This window comes from Trematomus bernacchii, unplaced genomic scaffold, assembly GCF_902827165.1.
Source record: "Trematomus bernacchii unplaced genomic scaffold, fTreBer1.1, whole genome shotgun sequence".
NCBI classification, from domain to species: domain Eukaryota; kingdom Metazoa; phylum Chordata; class Actinopteri; order Perciformes; family Nototheniidae; genus Trematomus; species Trematomus bernacchii.
This window is the reverse complement of record NW_022987689.1, coordinates 3,658,238-3,680,765: the sequence shown is the minus strand read 5'-3', so window position 1 is coordinate 3,680,765 and position 22,528 is coordinate 3,658,238. Positions and strand designations below refer to the sequence as shown.

General features: G+C 40.5%; 1 protein-coding gene across 3 annotated transcripts in view; it reads right to left on the bottom strand.

Annotated features, from left to right (window-relative positions):
- LOC117489053 (dipeptidyl aminopeptidase-like protein 6) overlaps positions 1-22,528 on the bottom strand; it is an 84,686-nt gene that overhangs the window by 27,473 nt on the left and 34,685 nt on the right. Inside the window, exon 1 of one of the 3 annotated variants that reach the window (XM_034138294.1) lies at positions 11,309-11,434. The exons of the other annotated variants lie outside the window; for them this stretch is intronic. Coding sequence (XP_033994185.1) covers positions 11,309-11,365 — 57 coding nt within the window. The 5' untranslated portion in view covers positions 11,366-11,434. Of the gene's footprint in view, positions 1-11,308; positions 11,435-22,528 lie in introns of those variants that run through there. 3 annotated transcript variants of the gene reach the window in all.

Here is a 22,528-nt window from a genome sequence, read left to right as displayed (position 1 = left end):
ATTTATTTCCACCCACAACACATTCATCCTGCTTTTTGTACTGGAGCACATGAGGCATATGGTAAAATGATTTCAGACAGCCTACTTTTTTAAATCTTAAATACATCTCCCACAATCCCCTTGGGCTGTTCAGGCTGTGGAAATGTAGGATGCAGACGACTTCCACTTGGTATTTATGTAAACGGACACCCAATTACTCAATCAGAGGTCAGGGAGCTTTTCCGCAATTCAGATCAATAGACAATCAAATACTGTTGGACATTTGCCTTTTTCACTGTAAACCCCATGCATAAAACACCGTCCAGTTGAAATGGATACGGCCATTAACCTTCACTGTCAATATCCCTGGAAACCTAACACAGACTTGAGAAGGATGTGATCAATGTTTATCGTTCTCCCTGTCACGAGCTGTGGTCGACGGAGCTGTCAGGACAGATGTTTCTATTTAAAACACCCACTCAATGAACAGAAGCTACGGCAGAGTACATTAAGGCCAATCAGAAGTGTGTTTACTGATCGAGGGGCCTGAAAGCAAGATTTGTTTTCTGGAATTGATTCACTGAAATCCAGTTATGTTAATTAACCTAATTAACATCAATTTATTTCTGAAGATACAGCGAGGTGTTTAAAAAAAACGATTTAATGTCCTGCGTAACCTTGCTTAATCTCTAAGAACGTTTTTTTTTTTTTTTTTTACAAATCTTTTTATTGCAAACTTTTTATTGTCATAATCCAGCAAATGACAAGAAGTAAGAACAGTAATAATCAATACAAAACAGTACATATGTTACAATTAGCAAATTAAGACAATGGGGATCATTACAAAGGACCTCCTTGAAAATCAAATAAAGTGATGTATTGCTCCATATTCACTTCAGGGTTCGTAGAGAGTCCTTGTTTACAGTTTTTTTTTTTTTCATTTAACCCCGCCACCCCCCACCCACAGGTATGGATGGCCCCAAATGGTAAAATAACTGAATAAGTCAGATAAAATCATAAGTAAAACATAAATAATAATAATAATAATAATAATACTAATACAAATAAAAAATAAAATCGAGAGCGAAAACAGTCTAAGAATCCGGTATAAGGGAAGAAAATAATAGCAAACATTGACGTCTTGGTGAGGAAAAAGGGTTTCATTAAGAGGGAAAAGGAAATATAGATGAGTAGTCTAGGGCAAAAGACAAAGGCTCATGGCGGAAGAGCAGTAACATGAATGGTCACTTTTATTTAATTTATTTCCTTTCAGAGAGCTACCTGCGACTCAGCGTCAGAAGTGATAGGGAGTTCTTTGATAAGGCCTAATAGTGGGTTCCAGGTAGTACGGAAGGATTTCAGAGAATCTTTTAATGAGAATCTTAACTTCTCCATCTGAAGGCATTGTAAGACATCACGTATCCACTGATCATGTGTTGGTGGGGAAGCATGTATCCATTTTAAGAGAATAGAGCGTCTAGCTAATAGAGTGGTGAAGGCAATGACACGGCGTATACTGTAGTAATGGGCATATTCTCAGATGGAGGAGGGCCGAACAGTGCAGTCATAGGATTAGGGTCTATCTTTGTGTTAAAGGCCTGCTCAATGGTTCCAAATATGTCAGACCAAAATGTGTCCAGCCTCGGGCAAGTCCAGAACATGTGCAGATGGTCAGCTGGGGATTGATTGCATCTGTTACAGGCATCACTCCGATCCGGGAACATTTTAGCCAGCTTAGCATTAGTAAAGTGAGCTCTGTGGAGCACCTTGCACTGGAGTAGGCCATGTCTAGCACAGATAGATGATGTATGGACTAGGTTGAGAACGTCACTCCATTGATCATTGGAAATGTTGCTACCTAGATCACGCTCCCAGAGCTCCTTAAGAGGCACCATAGGGTCCGGGCTCAGGGAACCAATCTGACCATAGAGAACTGAAACCAAGCGCGTTTGATCAGGGTTGAGTGTGAGAAATGTATCAATTGGCGATTCGAGGGGGGCGGTTAGGAAAATGGGGAAATTGCTTTTGGATGAAGTGCCTGATTTGGATTCGGAATTTGACTGACAGGGACTCAAAGGAAAGGGACGTAAAGGTCATTAAGCGTTGCGAGACCATTGTTCGACCAAACGCGGAAGGCCGGGTCAGTACACGATGGGGAGAATAGGTGATTGTTTGAAATTGGGGCGTGAACCGAAGCTCTATGTAACCCGTGCTGTTTCCTGAATTGGAGCCAAATGCTTAAGGTGCTAGTAACAATTGGGTTACTCAAATTTGTAGGGGTCGCTACAGGGAGCTGAGAGCAGATTATAGAGTGCAAAGGAGCAGAAGATGACAGCTCGATATGTACCCAAGGTGGGCAGGGGTGTGAAAGTTTATAGTTAGCCCAATAGAGGAGTTTGTTAATATTAGAGGCCCAGTAATAGTGGCGAAAGTTGGGGAGCGCCAGGCCCCTTCTGATTTAGGGAGTTGGAGACACAACCTTCTAATACGCGCAGGCTTGTTGTTCCAGATGAACGCATTCAACTGCTTATCAAGATCAGTGAAAAAAGATTTATTGATGCGCCCTGGGATGTGTTGGAAAAGGTAAAGAAACTTTGGCAGGATGACCATCTTTATAAGGTTGACGCGACCCGCAAGAGACAGGGGAAGGGAGGCCCACCTAGACATATCAGCTTTGCATTTATCTAGTAGAGGCTGAAGGTTTTTAGGGAACAGGTCTTTAAAAGAGTTTGCAACAAACACCCCCAAGTATTTGAACCCCTCCACAGCCCTTTTAAAGGGGAATAGGGATTGGAGAAGTGCCTCTGCCATTTTATTTACAAGAAATACTTCGCTCTTTTGAATGTTTAGTTTGTAACCTGATACACGGCCAAATTGATCTAAAATCGACAGTATGGGGGGAGAGAGGATAAGGGGTTCGAGATCATTAGAAGAAGGTCATCAGCATATAGAGACAGTTTATGAACCATGCCATGACGCGTAATGCCCTCAACTCTATCATGGCTTCTGAGCCAGATAGCGAGAGGTTCAATGGCTATATTGACCAACAGCGGCGAAAGAGGACACCCCTGGCGAGTACCACGTTGGAGAGAGAAAGGGGGAGATCGAATGCCATTAGTGTGTACAGAGGCAGATGGAGAGGCATATAGGAGTTTAATCCAGGAAATAAATTGGGAATCGAAACCAAATTTATCAAGACTAGAAAATAGGAAACCCCACTCAACCTTATCGAAGGCCTTCTCTGCGTCAAGTGTCACTATGACTTCGGGGGTGTTAGAGGAAGGAGAGAAAATTATATTGAGCAACCTCCTTGTGTTAAAAAAAGAGTGTCTCCCCACCATAAAGCCTGTTTGGTCCAGCGAAATGATATCTGGCAGTACACGTTGGAGGCGGATAGCCAGTATTTTGGATCTCTAAGAACGTTTTGAGAACAATCCCCATATACAAGCAAAACAACTGCAGATAACCTTTTACCGCTGAATCAGACAATCTGAAAACGTTATGTCTAAACGAGGTGGTTTAACTGTCTGGGGATCGGATTATTAACTGGTTTCCAATGTCCGACCAAGTCTGAAATCAAAAAGCTGTTCTGAAATGCCTCACTGGAGGGAGAGATCAAAGAGAGGAGGGAGAGGAGATACATTTAAAATGGAGATAAATTCTCTTTTTTAAAGGCATTCAAAGTGTTTGCATTTGAAGCGGCAGAAATGGTTGTAAGAACTGCAAGGGTTAAATAAAGAAATAGATCCAACTTACGTATTATAGCTTTGGATAACCACTTAATACTGGCTGTTGTTCCAGTCAGCACCATCTTTGATAAATGTTGCTGGTTTAATGAGGCCTACTCTTGTTTTTGCAGGAATACAGCTCTCAATCCGTACCACAATGCATCAGATAATACTTTGTCTGAGCTCTGGGGTCGAAAGTGCCAGACCGGGTGGTTGGTTCAATTCTTGTTTGATGCAGTAGAAGCTTAATGTTTAGACATTTCCAGATCCACACCTTCTTTGCTTCTGGCAGCTTTCTCGGAAACTGTTTCTTCTCAGCCATGTGAGGGGGGTATTTACCTTTAAATGATTAACCACCCCTAAAAGCCTTTTTACCCCGCTCACATCAGTGGGCTGCTTCATGGTCATGACAGCTCTCACCTTGTCAGTGGCAAATACTAGGAACTTGATTCGAGGTTTTGGAGAATTCATACATTTACTTTTCATCTACTTTTTCAATTCACGTAAAAAATCGGCATGTATTGCATGGCGTGCTGAGGACGGCAACTACTCTCTCCTGCCTTTCCTAGAACTGAGAAATGATCTTCTGTAAAATATACCCCTAACCTCAAACACTCAAACCCTAAAGACACACACTCTAATGTTCTAAGAGTGACAGCTTTTTGAAGCAAATATCATGCTTAACTATTGGCTGAAGCATTAAGTCAGACTATTTTCATTGCGTTTGAGAATGGATGCTGTCTGTCAACACTCTTTGGTTATATGATGAAACACCCTGTCAATGTCATTACATTTTTAGCACACTCGACTGGGTAAACCTACTTATACAACCATCTGCTGAGCATGTAGATTTAGGTAGAGCTTCTTACTTTTTTTTATTCATTACAAGGTCTAAGTAAAACTCATTATGCCAAATGGAGATTTTTTTTTAAGGTTCAAAAACAGTAGAAATAAAATATACAATCCCACCTTCAAACCCCCTTACACACACACCAACAGAAACAAACACACATCCACACACTCACAGGGGAGAGTGTTACCAAACAGCCTCGCCATAAGCATACAGAGACGCACACACACACACACGCACACACACACACACACACACACACACACACACCACACACACACACACACCACACACACACACACACACACACACACACACACACACACACACACACACACACACACACACACACACACACACACACACACACACACACACACACACACACACACAGCACTTCCAAGCCCCACTCCAGTATATACGTACACACACGCACAACTTTGTATTCAAAACATAGACTTAAACCAGCCCATATTTTAAAATAGCACTGTTCTCTCGTACAATCCACCATTATTAAAATGTCTTTATCCCTGCAGACTGCTTTATCCCTTTTTGCAATGTGGAACATTTCTCCCACCTACTCAAACAGAAATGAGAAAGGGAGCTCTGAACTCACTCACATATAACATTTATGAAAATCACCAACACCTCCATTGTTTGCAGCCATTTCAAACCCTAAAGACACACACAGAGTTGTACTTCACTATAGTTGATTTCCCTGATGTTCGATGCAAGAAAGTACACACACATCTAGTACATTTCTGTATTCCCTTGATGTTGACCTTTTCTGAAGAGCTCTTAAGGAGGCAGAAGCAAGTCAGTGTACACAGAGGAAATCTTGACCTTTGGCAGCGTTTTCAGACATGGTGAGATATTACTGGCTGTCTGCATTAGACCATCTCCCTCTGTGAGTCTGTGTGAAGAGCAGGCATGCATGCAGCTGATAACAATAAAAGCTGCATCAATAAATGAGAAGCAGAGACCATTTTCACCCGCTTCTCCACAGACTCCACATCCAAACAAACCCTGTGCATGTTGGTACCGACAGATCCAAAGGGTAGAACATCCCATGAGTGGAAGCAACACATATTTGTTTCAATCCATTTGACACTATTTTCATTCTATTTTCAGATAAAGGGGCTATGAGAATGAAGCATCTATAAAGATGAAGTTACCCCCCCCCCATACTCTCTGTGAAATCCTCTCTCCCTCCCACTTTCACTTTGTCTAACCATCTCTTTGTCTCTCTGCTTGCTGCTCAAGTGTGAAATGGATCTTTCCTGATCTCTGAGCACCTGGTTTCCAAGGGAACCAAGAGAGTCATTTGAGTGAGATTTGCAGTGAAGGCGGTGCTGTGCAGTACAGTGGTGACTAATATTACTGCTCAGTGTCACATGGGAAATGTGACCGGGGGCTCAGAAAATTAACCAACTATCAAATAGGACACGTGGGAATATGGCCATTTGAAACTAAAGCAAACTTCGCCAGACATCGGACACTCGACACACGATCCATCACTGTTACGTAGTAGCAGTCAAACTGGAGAGTGAAGCAGCCGCCGCTGGACATGGGGGTAAACTTTTCCTCTGGAACTGCATCAATAAATCATGGGCATTCATGAGTGAGATTAAGAATTCATGCCAGCTGGCTTTTGGTTTATGGATAATAGGGCATCAGCCTTCCCCTGTCTATTCAGCCTGTCTTTGTCCACTTCGGAAAATGTGAGGTTTACACTCGACTGAGGCGAGACAAAGAAAACAAAATGCTGTTACCTGTGAATGTTTTTGTTGATAAGCGATTACCTCTGATAAGAAGAGGGACGAACACAGTTGCATTGAGGACAAATCAAAGCTCCTCTGTGCAGTGTTAGCCCAATCACAGCACATTCATCAACATCTGATTAAAGACTCAATATACCATAAGACGGTAAATAAGACATCATTTAAAGTAAGCCCATGTTTGACTCCAGTGTTGAGCTGTACAGGTGTCTGACAGAATAGGTAAAGAGCTCACTTATCAATTATCATGACCTGCAAGTGCAGGTTTGTCTTATTGCATCAAGTAAGCACTTCACTTTACAATCCTGCTGCAGAGCTCCATCTGTGCAAGCAACTCTGCAATACAAACAATCACAAAAGATCTCTCTTAATCCAAAATAAAGACATTGTTTTGTGTTAGGAGATAGAGTCCAGCTCTAGTATATTCTAAATTAATTATAAAGGGTGTTTATTCTTTGGATTAGTATAAATGGATGTTTTTGTCAACAAAAAAAACGAAACTGCATTCTCACTAATGGTTTTAAGGGGGAAATCTTTTCTTTAGGATTAGGGATGCAGTTTTAAACACATGGTGTAATTAGAACAACACAAATCAAATTGCAGTTAAATACTTGCATATAAGCAACAAAACTGTTTGTTTAGTTTTAGAATAATATGGTTTAAATGTTTTTGTTATGTTAAAGACCTTAATTCAAATATGTGAATGTGGACATTACATTTCACACTAGGCATACATATTGCTCTCCTAAAAGTCATTTATTTGTATTGACTCACCCCGACATTGACTCAAAACAAACCTAATCCTTCAAAGCAGATTACTTATGTGGGAATGTCATTTTTTAGGACCAGGTTGAGTTAAGTTGACAGTTGACATATCTTAACCAAGTTGATATCAAAATGTAAGCAAACAGCTGTTTTTAAACACATCCAGCTCATATACTTCCATAAGACGTTGGCAGTTTTTTATATCATTAGCAAGTAAAATGTAATTATTATATTTAAACGCTACAGCAATATAGTAGTAATAGTAGTAGAAGTATTGCTTGTGGTTGAAGTAGTATTGCTAGTGGCGCCACATATATATTGATGTGGAAAGTAAGAAGAAGTGCAATATGTTGTTCTTTCACAATATGTCAAAGAAAAGTTAAATGATTTAGTCTACTGCCTTTTATGCCATTATCTGATTCCACCTGGGAATAAATAATTCAATATCCGATGACATGCTTCTCCTCTTCAATGGCTCAGACACTTACATTCTTACAGTCAGCTACAGTATCCTGTACAGTATGTTCACAACCTTAAATTAAATTACACCGAGCCAGTATGTCTCATTTAAAAATACCATAAGTGCCGCACTCGTCTTATTGTCAGGGCGGATAGAATTACCGGACTGGATAGGAGGGAGGGATCTGTTTTATAACTTCCGAGATTGTGTGTATGTGTGTGTGTGGTGTGTGTGTGTGTGTGTGTGTGTGTGTGTGTGTGTGTGTGTGTGTGTGTGTGTGTGTGTGTGTGTGTGTGTGTGTGTGTGTGTGTGTGTCTGTGTGTGTGTGTGTGTTTCTATACGAGTGTGTGGGTTCGGTGCATTTCTTGATTAAAGGGGAACTATTACCATGTAGAAACTGTCAACAATCTATAAAGTCAATGCAAAACCAACAATAAAGTACAATATAACACATACTAAACATAGTTGACAGTGATGTACCAATACTAAGAATCCACAGCTCTGTCTGTGACTTGAATAAACTGTATCTACAAGAACTTACATTACAACATATACCATGCTAATAAACAAAAGTATAAAGCAGAAGCTAAAAGAACAGAAAAAGGCTTCTAAACAGATCCTCTGCTTGATATTCAAAATATTGTCTTTTTCAGAATAGACATAAATAATTCAGCAACTGCAGTAGAGAGCCAACTAAAGTTGCTTGACCACAAAGCACGATGCAAAAACATTTAAATGATAATACTGCTCTGTCATTTTCTACATGTGTCAGGAGAACAACACTGTTTTCCACAGCATGTTGCTAATTTGTGCAGCAAGATTTTACTCAACAAAGAGCAGCAAGTCAATGAAGAGTTTCAAAATTCTAAGAACGGAGAAGCTTGAAATGGCTTTGATTATTAAATTCAGTCAACAAAAAAATCATAAATGACTGTTTTCTTGAATATTACATTTTCAGTCTGAGTGGAAACACAAACACAAGAGCCTGTGATTTGTTAACTCCAATTTCTCATCTGTTATGTTTTCCCAACAAAGAAATCCACAGCAAAGTGGCTTCGCTACAGAGTTACTACAGAGAGGCTTAGTGTGTTGCCATCATTGAAAGTGTGTTGATTTCCTTGGTGACCTTTTCCGAAGTTAATTGTTTAAAATAATCGACACGCAGGGAGTTAATCCATCCCAATCTGTTTAGAGTCAAACAAATAGTATGCTTCAACAAATAGTATGCTTCAGATACAGAAGTGAAAATCTGAGGGAGGATATTCATCAAAGCGGGAAAAGTGAGTCACCGTGACAAAAAAAGACAAAACATGGAGTTATCAGAAAAGCTTTTCTGGGCTTTATGTTTCTTGTCATTTGGCTTTTTAAAGAATTAATAACATGTCGTCCCAGAGTGTGTGAGATTGAGATGGAGATGAGAAAGTAAAAATGCGATGGCGCTGCCAACTCTATCGACAGGAAAAGAGGCACGGCTGACAAAAATAAAGTGTTTTCTCAGAGGAAGTAAATTATCACCTGCCTCCGGACCAAACTGGCACGGTATCTTTGAATCATCAGAAGAACTGTTGCGCAAAACAACATGACTAAAATCACTTGAAAGTGCTCGCTTCTGTTGTTCTTTATTTCCTTATAAAATTCATTGTTCAAATAAATGTCCCTGCAAATGAAATTCATTTTGAGTTAAAAGAAAGATAAGAGACCCATTATCCTTCCAGAATAATTATGTACAGAGGGAGGGGAGGGGGGGGGGGGTCACAAAAACAGTCCAATTTAATTTAAATACAGCAGAGTCTACCCAACTCATCCATTATGAACAGGTCTCCTTACAGCATGACTCACCCTTGATCCCCTCAGTCTGGAGAGGTGCTTATGTCTGATAATGAACGCACATGTACCCTGATGCTGGAAATGAGATACAGTACAGGGACACGCTACCTTGAACAGGACATTGACCTGGAGTATAAAAGCAGTAATGGAGCAGATATAATCATGAACAACAAATTGAGAGCAACTGTACAACCTTTCAAACATCAGCAACAATATGAGTAGTTTACTGCAGTGCATGGTGCTCATGACATTGTTGCTGTATCAGATAAAAGGGAGGTGAATTACGACTGCACAAATGAAGACAGCAGCATTTTAGAATGTAGAAGATACGATAGCTTGAATGATTCACTTGTATTGTCAGATTCAAGCTGGATAAATGGCCATGAGCAACACATTTCCCAACTGCTTGATAGGCTCTACTGACAGCAGCTATGATGTGGCAGTCCGGAGGCTCTGGAGTTCAGATGTGTTCCTCGACTACACGGTTCTTCCGGTGCTCAGATATTCTAGTCTCTCTGCCTCGTCTCTCCGCATCACTAAAGAGTAGACGCACAGGCTGGCTATGCATTTCAAACTGATATTACCCACGAACAAGGTCGCTGTTGAAGCTAAAATGATGGGGGGATTATATTTTCCGAAATGGAGTTGTTTGAACAAACTGCGGACACTGAAAAGGGGTCGAGGCCGTAGCGGATAAAGATGCATTTTTCCTTTTCATTGTAGAAGCTGAAATGATGCACGATGATAACTGAGTATCGTGATGTGTATTATGACATGTGCTGATGAGCATAATGTGCATTTCACTAAAAAAGTGAGCTTTCCTTTTCAAGTTTGACATCTGATTTCCTCTCCACCTTCAATAGATGCTCATGCGGCATCTTTTATGATTTTCAACACGGATGAGGATCTGTTGTACTGCTGTCAGCTCTGCACTCTCGCTTTCATAAATGTCTGAATAGGACGCAAAAAATAAACACTTTCCCCTAAAATATTCAAAAGGTGCTTTTCAAGATACAGGGAAAAGGTCTTAACATGTTTTCAAAGTGCACAAAGGGGGAAAAAAGCAACAAAATCCAGGTGAGGTACTTCAAAATGTTCTTAACGTAATTATATCCTGCCATTTAACAATTATGTATAGTGAGGAAGCCTTACGTCAACTGATGAAACTGACCTTTTTTAAAAGTCCTTACATCAGTGCAGCTTTTAAAAATGTAAGAGCCAAACACGTAACAATCAACATCTGTTATGCAACTAGGTTTCTCAACAAACATTAGTTTATTTATGTGAAGCACCTTTCAACCTCAATCATGGTATCACTCCCAATGGCTCAGTTATGTAAAAACAGAAGTGGATTGTGTTATTACATCATTTCGCTCTGGCCTCATACAAAAAACAATTTAAACTCAGTGAGCTGACAGAACAATGCAGAGCAGTTAACACCCACTCTGTCTTTTCCCTCTCACACAGAAACAGAGGGTTTTCTTCTTTCGCCTGAGCAAACTTTAATCCTTGCTTCAGTACCAAAAAATGAGATTTAAGTCTCTAAAATACAAAAACCCAGAGCAGCAGAAGCATGTTCTCAAAATGTCAAAGTCAATTTGTCCAGACAACAGGACACCACACAGGCAGAGATGCTACACCTGTGGGCTAAGGTTACAATAATAAAGCCATTAAATATTCATGCAGAAGTTTAGAAGTTGGTGCATACGTTCAAACTGCAGCACTCAACCATATGAAGGAATTACAAATATCAAACAGAAACAATGACACAACTGCAAAGTTGTCGAATACTTTGCTTATATTGTGAATATCAGCTGTTTTCTCCGATCTCCAACACACGGGTGCGCTTGTTAAGAGACTGTAACGTTTAAGGGACTCATAAGAGCAGAAAGGGGAGATAACGACTCGTCTGAAGTCTTACCTGATCTGGCTGTTGAGCCGCTTTCACCGGCCCGTTCGCTTCTTTTCCAGAAGTCATCACGGTAAAAAAAAAAGAAGAAGAGAGGAGAGGAGAGGAGAGAGAATGGAGGGAAGAGGAAGCGCGCGACGTCCGCTGCTGACAGGTGCAGAATAATGAAGCGAGGAGAGGCGCAGACTGGGGAGAGAGAGAGAGAGGGAGAGAGGGGAGAGAGGAGAGACAGAGAGGGGAGAGAGGAGAGACAGAGAGGGAGCGTGTGTGTGTGTGTGTGTGTGTGTGTGTGTGTGTGTGTGTGTGTGTGTGTATTGTGTGTGTGTGTGTGTGTGTGTGTGTGTGTGTGTGTGTTGTGTGTGTGTGTGGTGTGTGTGTGTGAGAGGGCGATTTCAGAGTGTTCGGAGATATCAAGTGATTTTCGCGGGCATAATGGAGAGACCGTGGGTGCAGACAGCGCGAGGCTCAGACTGTGGACGGCTGAGATCACGTGGGTGGTCCTGATTGTCTTTCAGAGTACAGTGTCATCACCACAGCTCAACCAGCTTCTATAACTCACACATAACCTGCATGATTTTGGACATGAAGGACTCACTCAGCATTTATTTGGAGACATGAATCAGCTACTAAAATCCTATCAAATGCAACAGTAATTAAGAGTGCTATCAAGTTACTTTTAAAATATGTTTTCACAAAAAGTGTCTTCTAATTGTAGCACCGTGACGCAATAGACATAAGAAAAGGCCAAAAATAAGCAAAAACTGAATAGTAAAAGCAGCCTACTTTGTTAACAAAACGTGCAGCTCCAGGTGGTGGAAAAGGCTCAGCAGCTCACTCTGAAACTGCATGCAGCCATTTCCATTACTGCCTTGCCCTTTCTCTCTTTTCTCTTTTTGGACCCCGCAGTGTGATATAAAGGAGAGCTCAAGGTTTTGTCCTTCCCACCTGGACCTATATTTAGTTGTACTGGGCTCCCCCCCTCCTGTCGCTGTGCTCCGAGCTCGCAGCTACTGATAATATGGAGAGCTGTCAGTTCAGATCAGATCACTGTGGGCACTCATTACTGGCAAGTCCATTACACAGGAAATGGAAACAGGAATCAATGCAAGAAGAATAAAATACTTTCAGGTATCAGTGGGGTTCTTGTCGGGTGGGATTTTTGGTCTCGTCTTACTTAAAGGGGACCTATTATGCAAAATGCACTTTTGTACGTCTTTTATACATGAATATGTGTCCCCGGTGTTCCAGGGAACTCACCAAGTGTCAGAAAACACAACCCTCTCTATTTTCCTCCATACCCAAATCTCTAAAAGAGGGGCTGCAACGGATCTGATACAGACTGATCCAGATTTGAACACTTCTATGTCGTCACAGAAGTGGCACTACGGCTATTGGGCCAACTCTCCACCTATCAGGGGAATGTGGGGTTGGGCCACGGCCGGCCATTGCCGCTCGAAAGCGCTGGAGACGCTGTAGTACATATGCCAGGCCTGTAAGTGGCGCTGTAGTCTGCCACAAAAGCAGCGAAGAAGACTGGTTGCTATGGTTACCCTTCTGTTTATTCTCCGCTGTGGCTTTTTTTTCTCCCTCCCCGAGGCAAGCATTTGCTCCCGCTGCTGTAATTCAATGCAATCCCTCCCCGTCGAGGCAAGCACTGTAATTCTCTCCGGTTAGTCCACCAGCAGATGAAAAACACCCACCTCTCCGCCTCTTCCAAGGAACGAGGGGACCGTGCGGCAGAGTTTCAGTTAGGTTTTCTTTCGCCGGTCAAGATGTCCGTTAAAGTTTAAATCTTCCGGACAAAATTAGAAAAGTGCCGGTCAAAGGTCTTCTTTGTTATTTATTGAGCTTTAAAACAAATGAATAACGACTCTATAGGCCTATAATTATATAATAAAACACGGAGATCTTTTTTTCTCCCCCTCTTGACTTGATCAGAGCACGGCTCCCCTCTCCTGCAGGGGGGCGTGGTCAGCTGCAGCTCACAGAATCAGCCCCGTGCAACGACAGTGCTGGAGAACAGCACATAGAGCGAAATGAGGCATGGCTAAAATCCATGATCTGTTTGGTATTTTGAAAACAGAAACGTTTAAATATACCTTATATAGGTATGGCCCTACAATATATCATTTAAATATAGCATGATAGGTGTCCTTTAAGTTAAGTATGACTGACTGGGTTCTGTGCATTGCAGATTCTGGAGCAGGAGAGACACTGTTTGAAAAAAAAAAATCATATTTTCTCCACTATATTGTGTGCCAATACTGCTGTATTGTCTGCCAATAAAACAAAGGACTGCTGCTGGCCTTGCTCTTGAGAAGCAGCGCTACCGTCCTCCCACATATAGAGCAGAAATAGTTCCAGTTCATAACAAAACAATGTTTGTGCTCTAACCGTGTGTCACATCTCTGCACACACAATCCACATTGTTGTTTTCACAGCTTGTCGTCCTATTTCTGCTGCATGTGCGGTGCGCACACACATACATACACATAAACATACACACGCATTAAGCCTTCTTGTTCGATAGAAAGATTTTCCTTCAGAAGCCATGCACATTCTCTGCAGAGCTCCTGGCCTTTTGAACCCGTCATCTGTTTGAGGGAAAGGAACTGGATAAGAAAGAAAGAAAGTCCGTGATGTGAGTCAGCGCCAGAGAGGAATGTGTTGGCATAGGTATGAGGGAAATAAGACTCCCTTCTTATTAAAATGTCTTGGGTGTAATGCGCAGCCGTGCTGTTATGATCATCTTGAGGGGTAATTATGGTTTTCACACACAGTGGGGGTGCATTCTCTTTCTTGTGGATCTATTCATTAACAGAACAGTAAACATGAAAGTTTTAATAATTCATAAATGACTAAACTAAATCATGACATTTTCTGATTGCTCAAGGAAATGTAACTGTGCAATTTAGTTATTACTCAGATAACACCTCCACTCATTACCTACTTGGTAATTATGAACATGAAGAAAAAAGTGCTGTCGTATCCTTTGGTTAGATTGGACACAAGTACAGTGCGTTCAATGCAACCCGGTATCACGGCAAGACGTGAACATGTGACGATTTACCATGCTGGGAGACGTGAAGATGTCACGATTTCGTCCCTTCAAACGTGACAGTTACACGGTATTGTTAACATGGCCCAGCCAGTGGAGAAATACCCGGAAATGCCAAGCAAATCCTCTACCCCGTCGGTCGGTTGTTATTGTCAATATTAATATAATAATGATTTATTTTGTAATAGTCACACTCGATTTCGCCGATTTACTTGTTGCCCCAGCTGGTCGACACCTCTTTTAGCAGAAACAAAGGCTACATTAATGTATTAAATCGATGTTAATCCATGTGTGTCGTTGTAAAATTAACGGACGTGACGTTGTGCGATTGCGTTGCCAGGCAACAGCTTGCGTTCATGAAAACATTTAAAAAAAATAAAATAATACTTTATTCCGAGTGTGCTTGTTTTTCTCCTTGAAAGTCATCACATAACGGCATTGTAATACACGGTTCGGCTGCATTAAATATTACATATCTGCCGTAGTTCTCTATTTATAGAGCCCTAATGAGAAGACTTCTGGACAAACTGGAAGCACTGCCGCCAAAACTGAAAACGTGACGTGGATCATAAATATATCAGCAATTAAACAACATCTTACATTTCTTTTTACACAATACGTCTCCTTGCAGTATCAACACTAATTCGGCTGACTTTTATATTTGATCCAATTGGTAGATAGGCTGTATTTACCATAACGGTGCACAGCTGATAGAAAGGGACACCTTACCTAGTGGTTAAAGCACGTTATTGAATTTGATTATTTTTATTATTAGATATTAATAGGATCCCTATAAAGTATATTCATTACTCGTTATTCTCTACTAATAGTTAATTAAAGACTGTATATAATGACTATTTTGCACATCCCTTTCAAGATTTCAAGATTTTCGAAGGTTTATTGACATCATATTATACACAACTACGGTGTAGTTATGCAATGAATGAAAAACTTGGGTCGCAGGTTCCTCAACAGTGCATTACAAGACATCTATCAATATGTGTGTACCTCCACCATTAAACTGTCATATTCTGCACATTTCTTATACTATCTACTGTACATACATCTTATAAGAGTATAATACATATGTTATGCACGCCCCCCCCGGTACCGGGCGGATAAACGCGTCATTTGCAGGAAACAACGTCTAAGGAATCTTAATATTTAATAAACTATGAATGTTTTATATCCATGTAACGGGAAGAAACTCAGCTAACTGATCTTTTTAATTTTGTTTCTCCAAAAAAAAAACACAATGCTAACACTCAGCCTCTGAATTAGCCACGAGCGAAAAATGTAACCTAAAACGGCACCTAAACTCACAATAACTCCCTTATTACTTATCCTAGATGCACAGCCAACCACTTGTTTTGCATCACCTGGAGACACAGAATCTGAGGCTGCCCACCTCAACACTCAGTGATAAACATTTGTGACGCTATAAACGAAAGCGTACATCATAACATGTGGAGCTAGGTAGCTAGAAACGCTAACATGGCTTACCTTGGTCAAAACTGGTCTTCAATGGCATTAAAACGATAAAAAAACGATGCTGCAGTTAATCCATAGGTTAATCCAATGTGTCTGTGTCCTCTTTGAAATGATTTCTGATAATCCATAAGCAATAAAACTGCTTTTTCGTTTCCAAATGCCAGAGCTAGAGATAGGTCCACTCTGCTGCAAATTTACATGCGCGCAGCCCCCACCTTTTCTCTTCACAACGTGTGTGTGTGGGGGCCTCCCCCTTCGATTCTATTGGCTCTAACGGTCAGAAAGAGGTGTCAACCATCAAAATCGACCAAGGGGGGCCAGAGATATGGAAAAAAAAACATTTTCACCCAAATCACCTCAGAGGTGGGGTGGTTTTGGCTAAACCTCTCTAAAAAGGTCAAATGTCACTTGTTTTGCATCAATCTTGATACAGGGTACTTATTATATGTTGTACTTTGGATTCCTAAAGCTTTTAGTCTACTAACCCATCATCCAAGGGTAGTTTTCACTATCTGTAAAAAGAATTTTTGGACGGACACTATAATTTACAGTTTTTTACTATGTAAAATCTGAATTTTCTTTAAAATAAAAAACATCTATATTGATTCTGACACTTCTACATCCAACTCACAGATGTAACCTTGCCTTTTAGAAGTTAAGTTGTAGTCATTTGTTTTGGGCATGTCATTTTCGAGCCTGAAACATGAAAAACAGGCTTGGTGCTTAACAGGTTAAACATAGTTAACATAAATAAAATTCAATAACGTGCTTTAACCACTAGGTGTCCCTTTCTATCAGCTGTGCACCGTTATGGCGTAAATACAGCCTATCTACCAATTGGATAAAATATAAAAGTCAGCCGAATTAGTGTTGATACTGCAAGGAGACGTATTGTGTGAAAAGAAATCTAAGATGTTGTTTAACTGCTGATATATTTATGATCCACGTCAAGTTTTCAGTTTTGGCGGCAGTTCTTCCTGTTTGTCTAGAAGTCTTCTCATCAGGGCTCTATAAATAGAGAACTACGGCAGATATGTCATATTTAATGCAGCCGAACCGTGTATTACAATGTGATGACTTTCAAATAGAAAAGCAAGCACACTCGGAATAAAGTATTATTTTATTTAAAAAAAATGTTTTCGGATTTCACATCGCATAAACACCATATCCCAACATGCATTGCGGCTAAACCATCCAATCACCGGGCTGAGGATCTTGCCTACGTCTGTTTCCGGTATTGTTAATGATGGATGTATTTTGTTATACACACAGTCCTTCACATTTAAATTTGTATTTACATTAAAGTATTTCGTGAGGCCTTCTAAAATGTTTTTAAATATAACTACGGTTCTAGTTGAAGAGTTTGTAAATTAACATGAAGCCAAGTTGTTGCCTGGCAACGCAATCGCACAACGTCATGTCCGTTAATTCCACAACCGCACACATGGATTAACATCGATTTAATACATTAATGTAGCCTTTGTTTCTGCTAAAAGAGGTGTCGACTAGCTGGGGCAACAAGAAAATCGTCGAAATCGAGTGTGACTATTACAAAATAAATAATTATTATATTAATATTGACAATAACAACCGACCGTCCGACAGCATTAGCTTGGCATTTCCGGGTATTTGGGCCATGTTAACAATACCGTGTAACTGTCACGTTTGAAGGGACGGAATTGTTACATCTTCACGTCTCCCAGCATGGTAAATCGTCACATGTTCACGTCTTGCCGTGGTTCAATGTTATGAGCCCAGGTTACATTAGGGAATACCCTGATTTGTTCCTCTGATTTTTGAAGATTTCACTAAAAGAGTTAAAGACTGAAATCTTTAAGTGTGTTGAGGGGCAAGGCCCAGCTGGTACCCAAGTGCAAAACAACTTAAAGCCTCTGCAGAAAGTACTTAAGAAAGCCACTGCTCATGTAATCCAAGTTTGTGCGAACTCACTGGCTAAACAGAGACAGAACCTGCTAAACATGCCAACCAAGTTTTGGAATAAAATGTAAACCTAATGGGCATTTTCAGTCTCGCTAAAAGTATTGAGATCAGACCTCTCCTAACCCTCTGCAATCTCGACCTTCTGGTGCCTTAGGGAAACAGTTAGATCAATTATAACTAATATGATTGATGTCTCTCAATAAAAGTGTTTTAGAAATGAATGAGTAGAGGATGGGGGCATAGTGATACATAAAGACTCATTAAAAGGTTTCACTTTGTGATAAATCAATTGAAAGCTTGAGTATAAATGCATTTCACAACAAACTATAACATTCAAGATTTATCCTAGGCTAAAGGAAAGGGTTGTATAATCTGGAAACAGCTAAATAGTTTATATTATATAGTAGTAATAAAAACCGAAGGTCAATCTCTCCCACTAATATGAACTTTTTGGAATACGTTATCTCTGATCCTGTAGTTGCTAACACAATTAATAATTCCTGCATTCATCAGTTATATTGAAACTATTAACAACTTCAACACCACTTTCTGTAAGGATATACAGTATATAACCTTGATAATGTATTCTTAAAAAGTACAGCAGCACTTTAGTCCTTTTCTCATGTTTTATTCATGTTTCAATCAAGACTGGGCAATTCCCACATGGATATAACAATGACTTGGTAATGTCTATTCTTAAATCCAGGGACAATGAAGAGATTAGAAAACTGGAGAACAATTTGTTTTCTTCCAGTTCTGTCTATATGTTGGAGAAAAGGTCTCAGAAAAACTGCTATTGTACATTACTTGTTAACAGTTAATGTTATTTGCACTCTGAGGTCTTTTCAAATTGGTCATAATAACAATTCCACAGAGTCAGATCGTTCAAATCACTTATGTTTTTATCTTTTTGCAATTTATAAAAAATGTTTAAAAACATGGACATACAAGGATGCCTAAACTAAAACACATGTAAGTGCACATTAACTGATCCATCCTGCCTGGTCAACACAAGAACCTCAGTAACTCGAGTGTCGGCCGTCACCGGATACATTTACATAATACAGATTACTGCACAATGTCAGTCAACTATCAACTATCCGATAATACTAAAAGGATTACAGGGAAAAAAATGGGCAGTTTATTAGTGGGAGACTGTGGCTCAGTGGATAGTGCGCTGAACTTCGAATCAGGGGGTAGCAAGTTCGAGTCCCACTGCAGTCAGCATGTCGTTCTGTCCCTGGGCAAGACACTTCACCCCAAATTGCTCCTGTGGGGATTGGCCACAGGACTGGATGCAAACTTGTCACCTTTCGGCGAAATTCGCCGTTTTGAATCCAAAATAGGTAGTTTGTGTGATTCATGTAGATCTGCAATAAAAATATTTTTGGGGTATGGGGGGGGTCTGGGACCCGGAGTAATCTGCGGCCGCGAGCTGTTATGTGCCATCATGACACGCATGGTGTTCTTTTTTTATATATTATAATGAAGCGCGAGCTGTGTGCTTGAGTCTTCCTGCCTGTCGGCTCTGCTCATCGATGTATAATAAGGCTCTGCTGCTCCGGGATGAGGGTCTAGCTTCAGCAGCTACATTACCTACGGGTGCGTTCGTTAATATTAACTGTGCGGTCCGGAGTCACTGTGGCACAGACTGGACCGCTGGTGAACAGCTGTTAGAACGGGCAGTTCAGGTGTTCAGAGCAGAGCTCCCTGTCGGAGCGCAGAGCGTGATGTGCACTGAAAAGTTTTCCTGTCGCAATATTATCGTTGAGCTAGCTAACTAGCATACATTGTCACTATCTGCTAACGTTAGCTTTAGCCTTCGTTTTCAAATAGTTTTTTTAATAGGCTATAAACGGAGGTGGTATAAGTATATATCTTGTACTTGAGTAAAAGTAGAAACACTCAGATCTTGTACTAGAGTAAAAGTAGAAGTACTCAGATCTTGTACTAGAGTAAAAGTAGAAGTACTCAGGTCTTGTTCGTAAAAGTAGAAGTACTCAGATCTTGTACTTGAGTAAAAGTAGAAGTACTCAGGTCTTGTACTTGAGTAAAAGTAGAAGTAGAAGTCCTGCATTCAAAATGTTCCTCAAGTAAAAGTAGAAAAGTATTATCATCAAAATATAGTGAAAGTAGCGACAGTAAAAGTAGTCGTTGTGCAGATTGGTCCATTTCATAATAATATATATGATATGTTTTATAATGATTGATCATTAAAGTGTTCTCAAAGCTGGTAAAGGTGCAGCTAGTTTGAATGACTTTGTATACTGCAGGGTAGCTTGTGAATTTACTCCAGGTGGAACTAAAGTCTGATTTAACACTTGATTATATTTCACATCATTCATCCACATCTGTAAAGTAACTAAAGCTATTAAATACATGTAGTGGAGTAAAAGTACACCATGTACCTCTGAACTGTAGTGGAGTAGAAGAACAAAGTAGCAACACATTGAAATACTTAAATAAAGTACAAGTATCTCAAAAATGTACCCAAGTATAGTACTTGAGTTTATGAACTTAGTTACTTTACACCAGTGGCTATAAAGATAGAAAGACAGCCTTGCACAGAGGCATGAAAATACATTTTCAAAATGCTCAACAGTGCTGCCAAAATTATAAACTGACTTCTACACAATTCAAATAAATGCTTTTATACATTTCTATTAGATGTGACTCTTTGGCGTTTCTGTTATTAACTGCTTTAGTTGTTCTGACTGCTAAAATCCTCTGTTATTCCTCATTTTAAAGCCGATATTCTGTGGGGTCGGGGGGGTCGGATCGTCACCTTTTTCATACCTGATGAGTTTGCATCCCTGTGAATGTATGTTACCCCTAGATTCCACCGGGTCCGTCTGCGCTGCGTTGCGGTTTTGGTCCGGCCTCCTCCGGCGTCATACCCTACCAGGCGCGTTTCAGAAGCATTTCAGAAGCGGAGCGTCTTGCCTGCCGGCTCGCAGTTTTTGTTGATTTGGGCATATTTCCTGGACAGGCTACTTTGTACAGACAAAGTTAATAATAACTGTAATATTCCAGTTATAAACGACATGAATCAAAGATGTGTTGCTGTATTTTAGTGGTAAAAAAATGCATTCATCATCATAATTATTCTATATATATAATGTACACAGTGCCTGTAAACCGGAGGAGAACGCTGGCATTTCTCCTCCTACTTGAAAGACTACGGAGGGATAGGGTCTGCACAATTAGTTTGTGTGTGTGTATATATCTATATATATATGCTATATATGCTCTGAAGGTTCCACTTCCTGCCTGCCCGACCTTACGTTACGGCTGCGCCGCGACAAAAATAGGATTCGATCCTAATTTTAGAGGAGCCCTGCGCCGAGCCGCTTCTGGGACGCTTCTGAGCCGTAACGCGCCGCGTGTGGTGGAATAGCACCCATTGACTAGAGTGGCCGCGATCGCCGTGAGCACCGCGGTGCAGCCGTAACGCGCCCGTAACGCGCCCGTAACGCGCCCGTAACGCGCCGCAGACGGACCCGGTGGAATCTAGGGGTAACAAGTGACATGTAATGTAATGTATTACAGCACAACCATCAGAGGTAACATTCCTGTTGTCTGTTGCCTCTAAGCGTAACGGGGTTAAGATGAATAGAAAAAAAGAAAGGAAAGGAAAAAAGATTTTATAATAGGAAGAAATTAAATTAACAAATATATAAACTAGAAAGATATCCAGAATCAGATAAGCCTTTAAACAGTCTCACAACAGCATGCTATAGATAAAGCGCAGATAAAAAGGAAAAAGAAAATACTTGCATATTAAATTAAAAAAATAGGCACACAATATATGAGAGTACACACCTCCAACAAGGTCATATTCCCTAACTAACAATGTTAATGAAAATTTAAAAAATGTGTGTATCCGCCTCAATATTTGAAAATGTATTTGGTTCATTCTTGGCCAATGTTGCACGCACATCTGCTCAGTATTATCCATAATCCTACTGACAAATGGAAAAACCGAAGCGCAAAAGTAACCCTCTGTTTGAGATAACAGAGGAAAAAGTATCTTGGGGCAAAGATAACGTTACCTAATTTCACAGATGAAACACACACATTTTGGTGGCACGATAATCATGAAAGTGGACTTTTAAAAGGCCATTACCAAACATTTGGCACTGCTCCACACATGTCCTGAGGGAGCTGCAGGACTGGTTTCAGCACCACTGCTGTGGACAGCTCAACTGACACATAAACACAGAAATAATGTACATTCAAAAAATCCAATTTCAGATAAAAGAGCATGTGTTATCTGTCTGTTCTGCATAAATAGTCTAATAAATAAGGTAAAAAGTCCGTCTCCCCTCACGATGCTTCCAACTGTCAATCAGTGACAGATTGAACACACCTCGCTGTCAGACAATGCAGACGCCTGGCAATTAGCCGCACGACAATTTGAACAAAGAGAGGTGAGAGGAAACAAGAGCGCATTAACAAGATAAACACTGCATTAAACAAAAAGCAAACATCGGGGGCTCCAACCAAGCTCTGATAAACGAGCGAACAAACCCGAACACAGTCAGGGGGACGACAATTGATCATTACAACGCATTGCACGTAGTTTTCAACAACAAGAAATAAATAACAGACAATCAGGCTTAATTGGAGAAGTAAAATAAATGTGAGGTCAGAGGGAGCCAGCAGAGGCTTTGTTGTGCTTTAAACCACATCTTTATCAACCAATTGACATCATGTTCATATATATTCAGCCCTAGCATTTA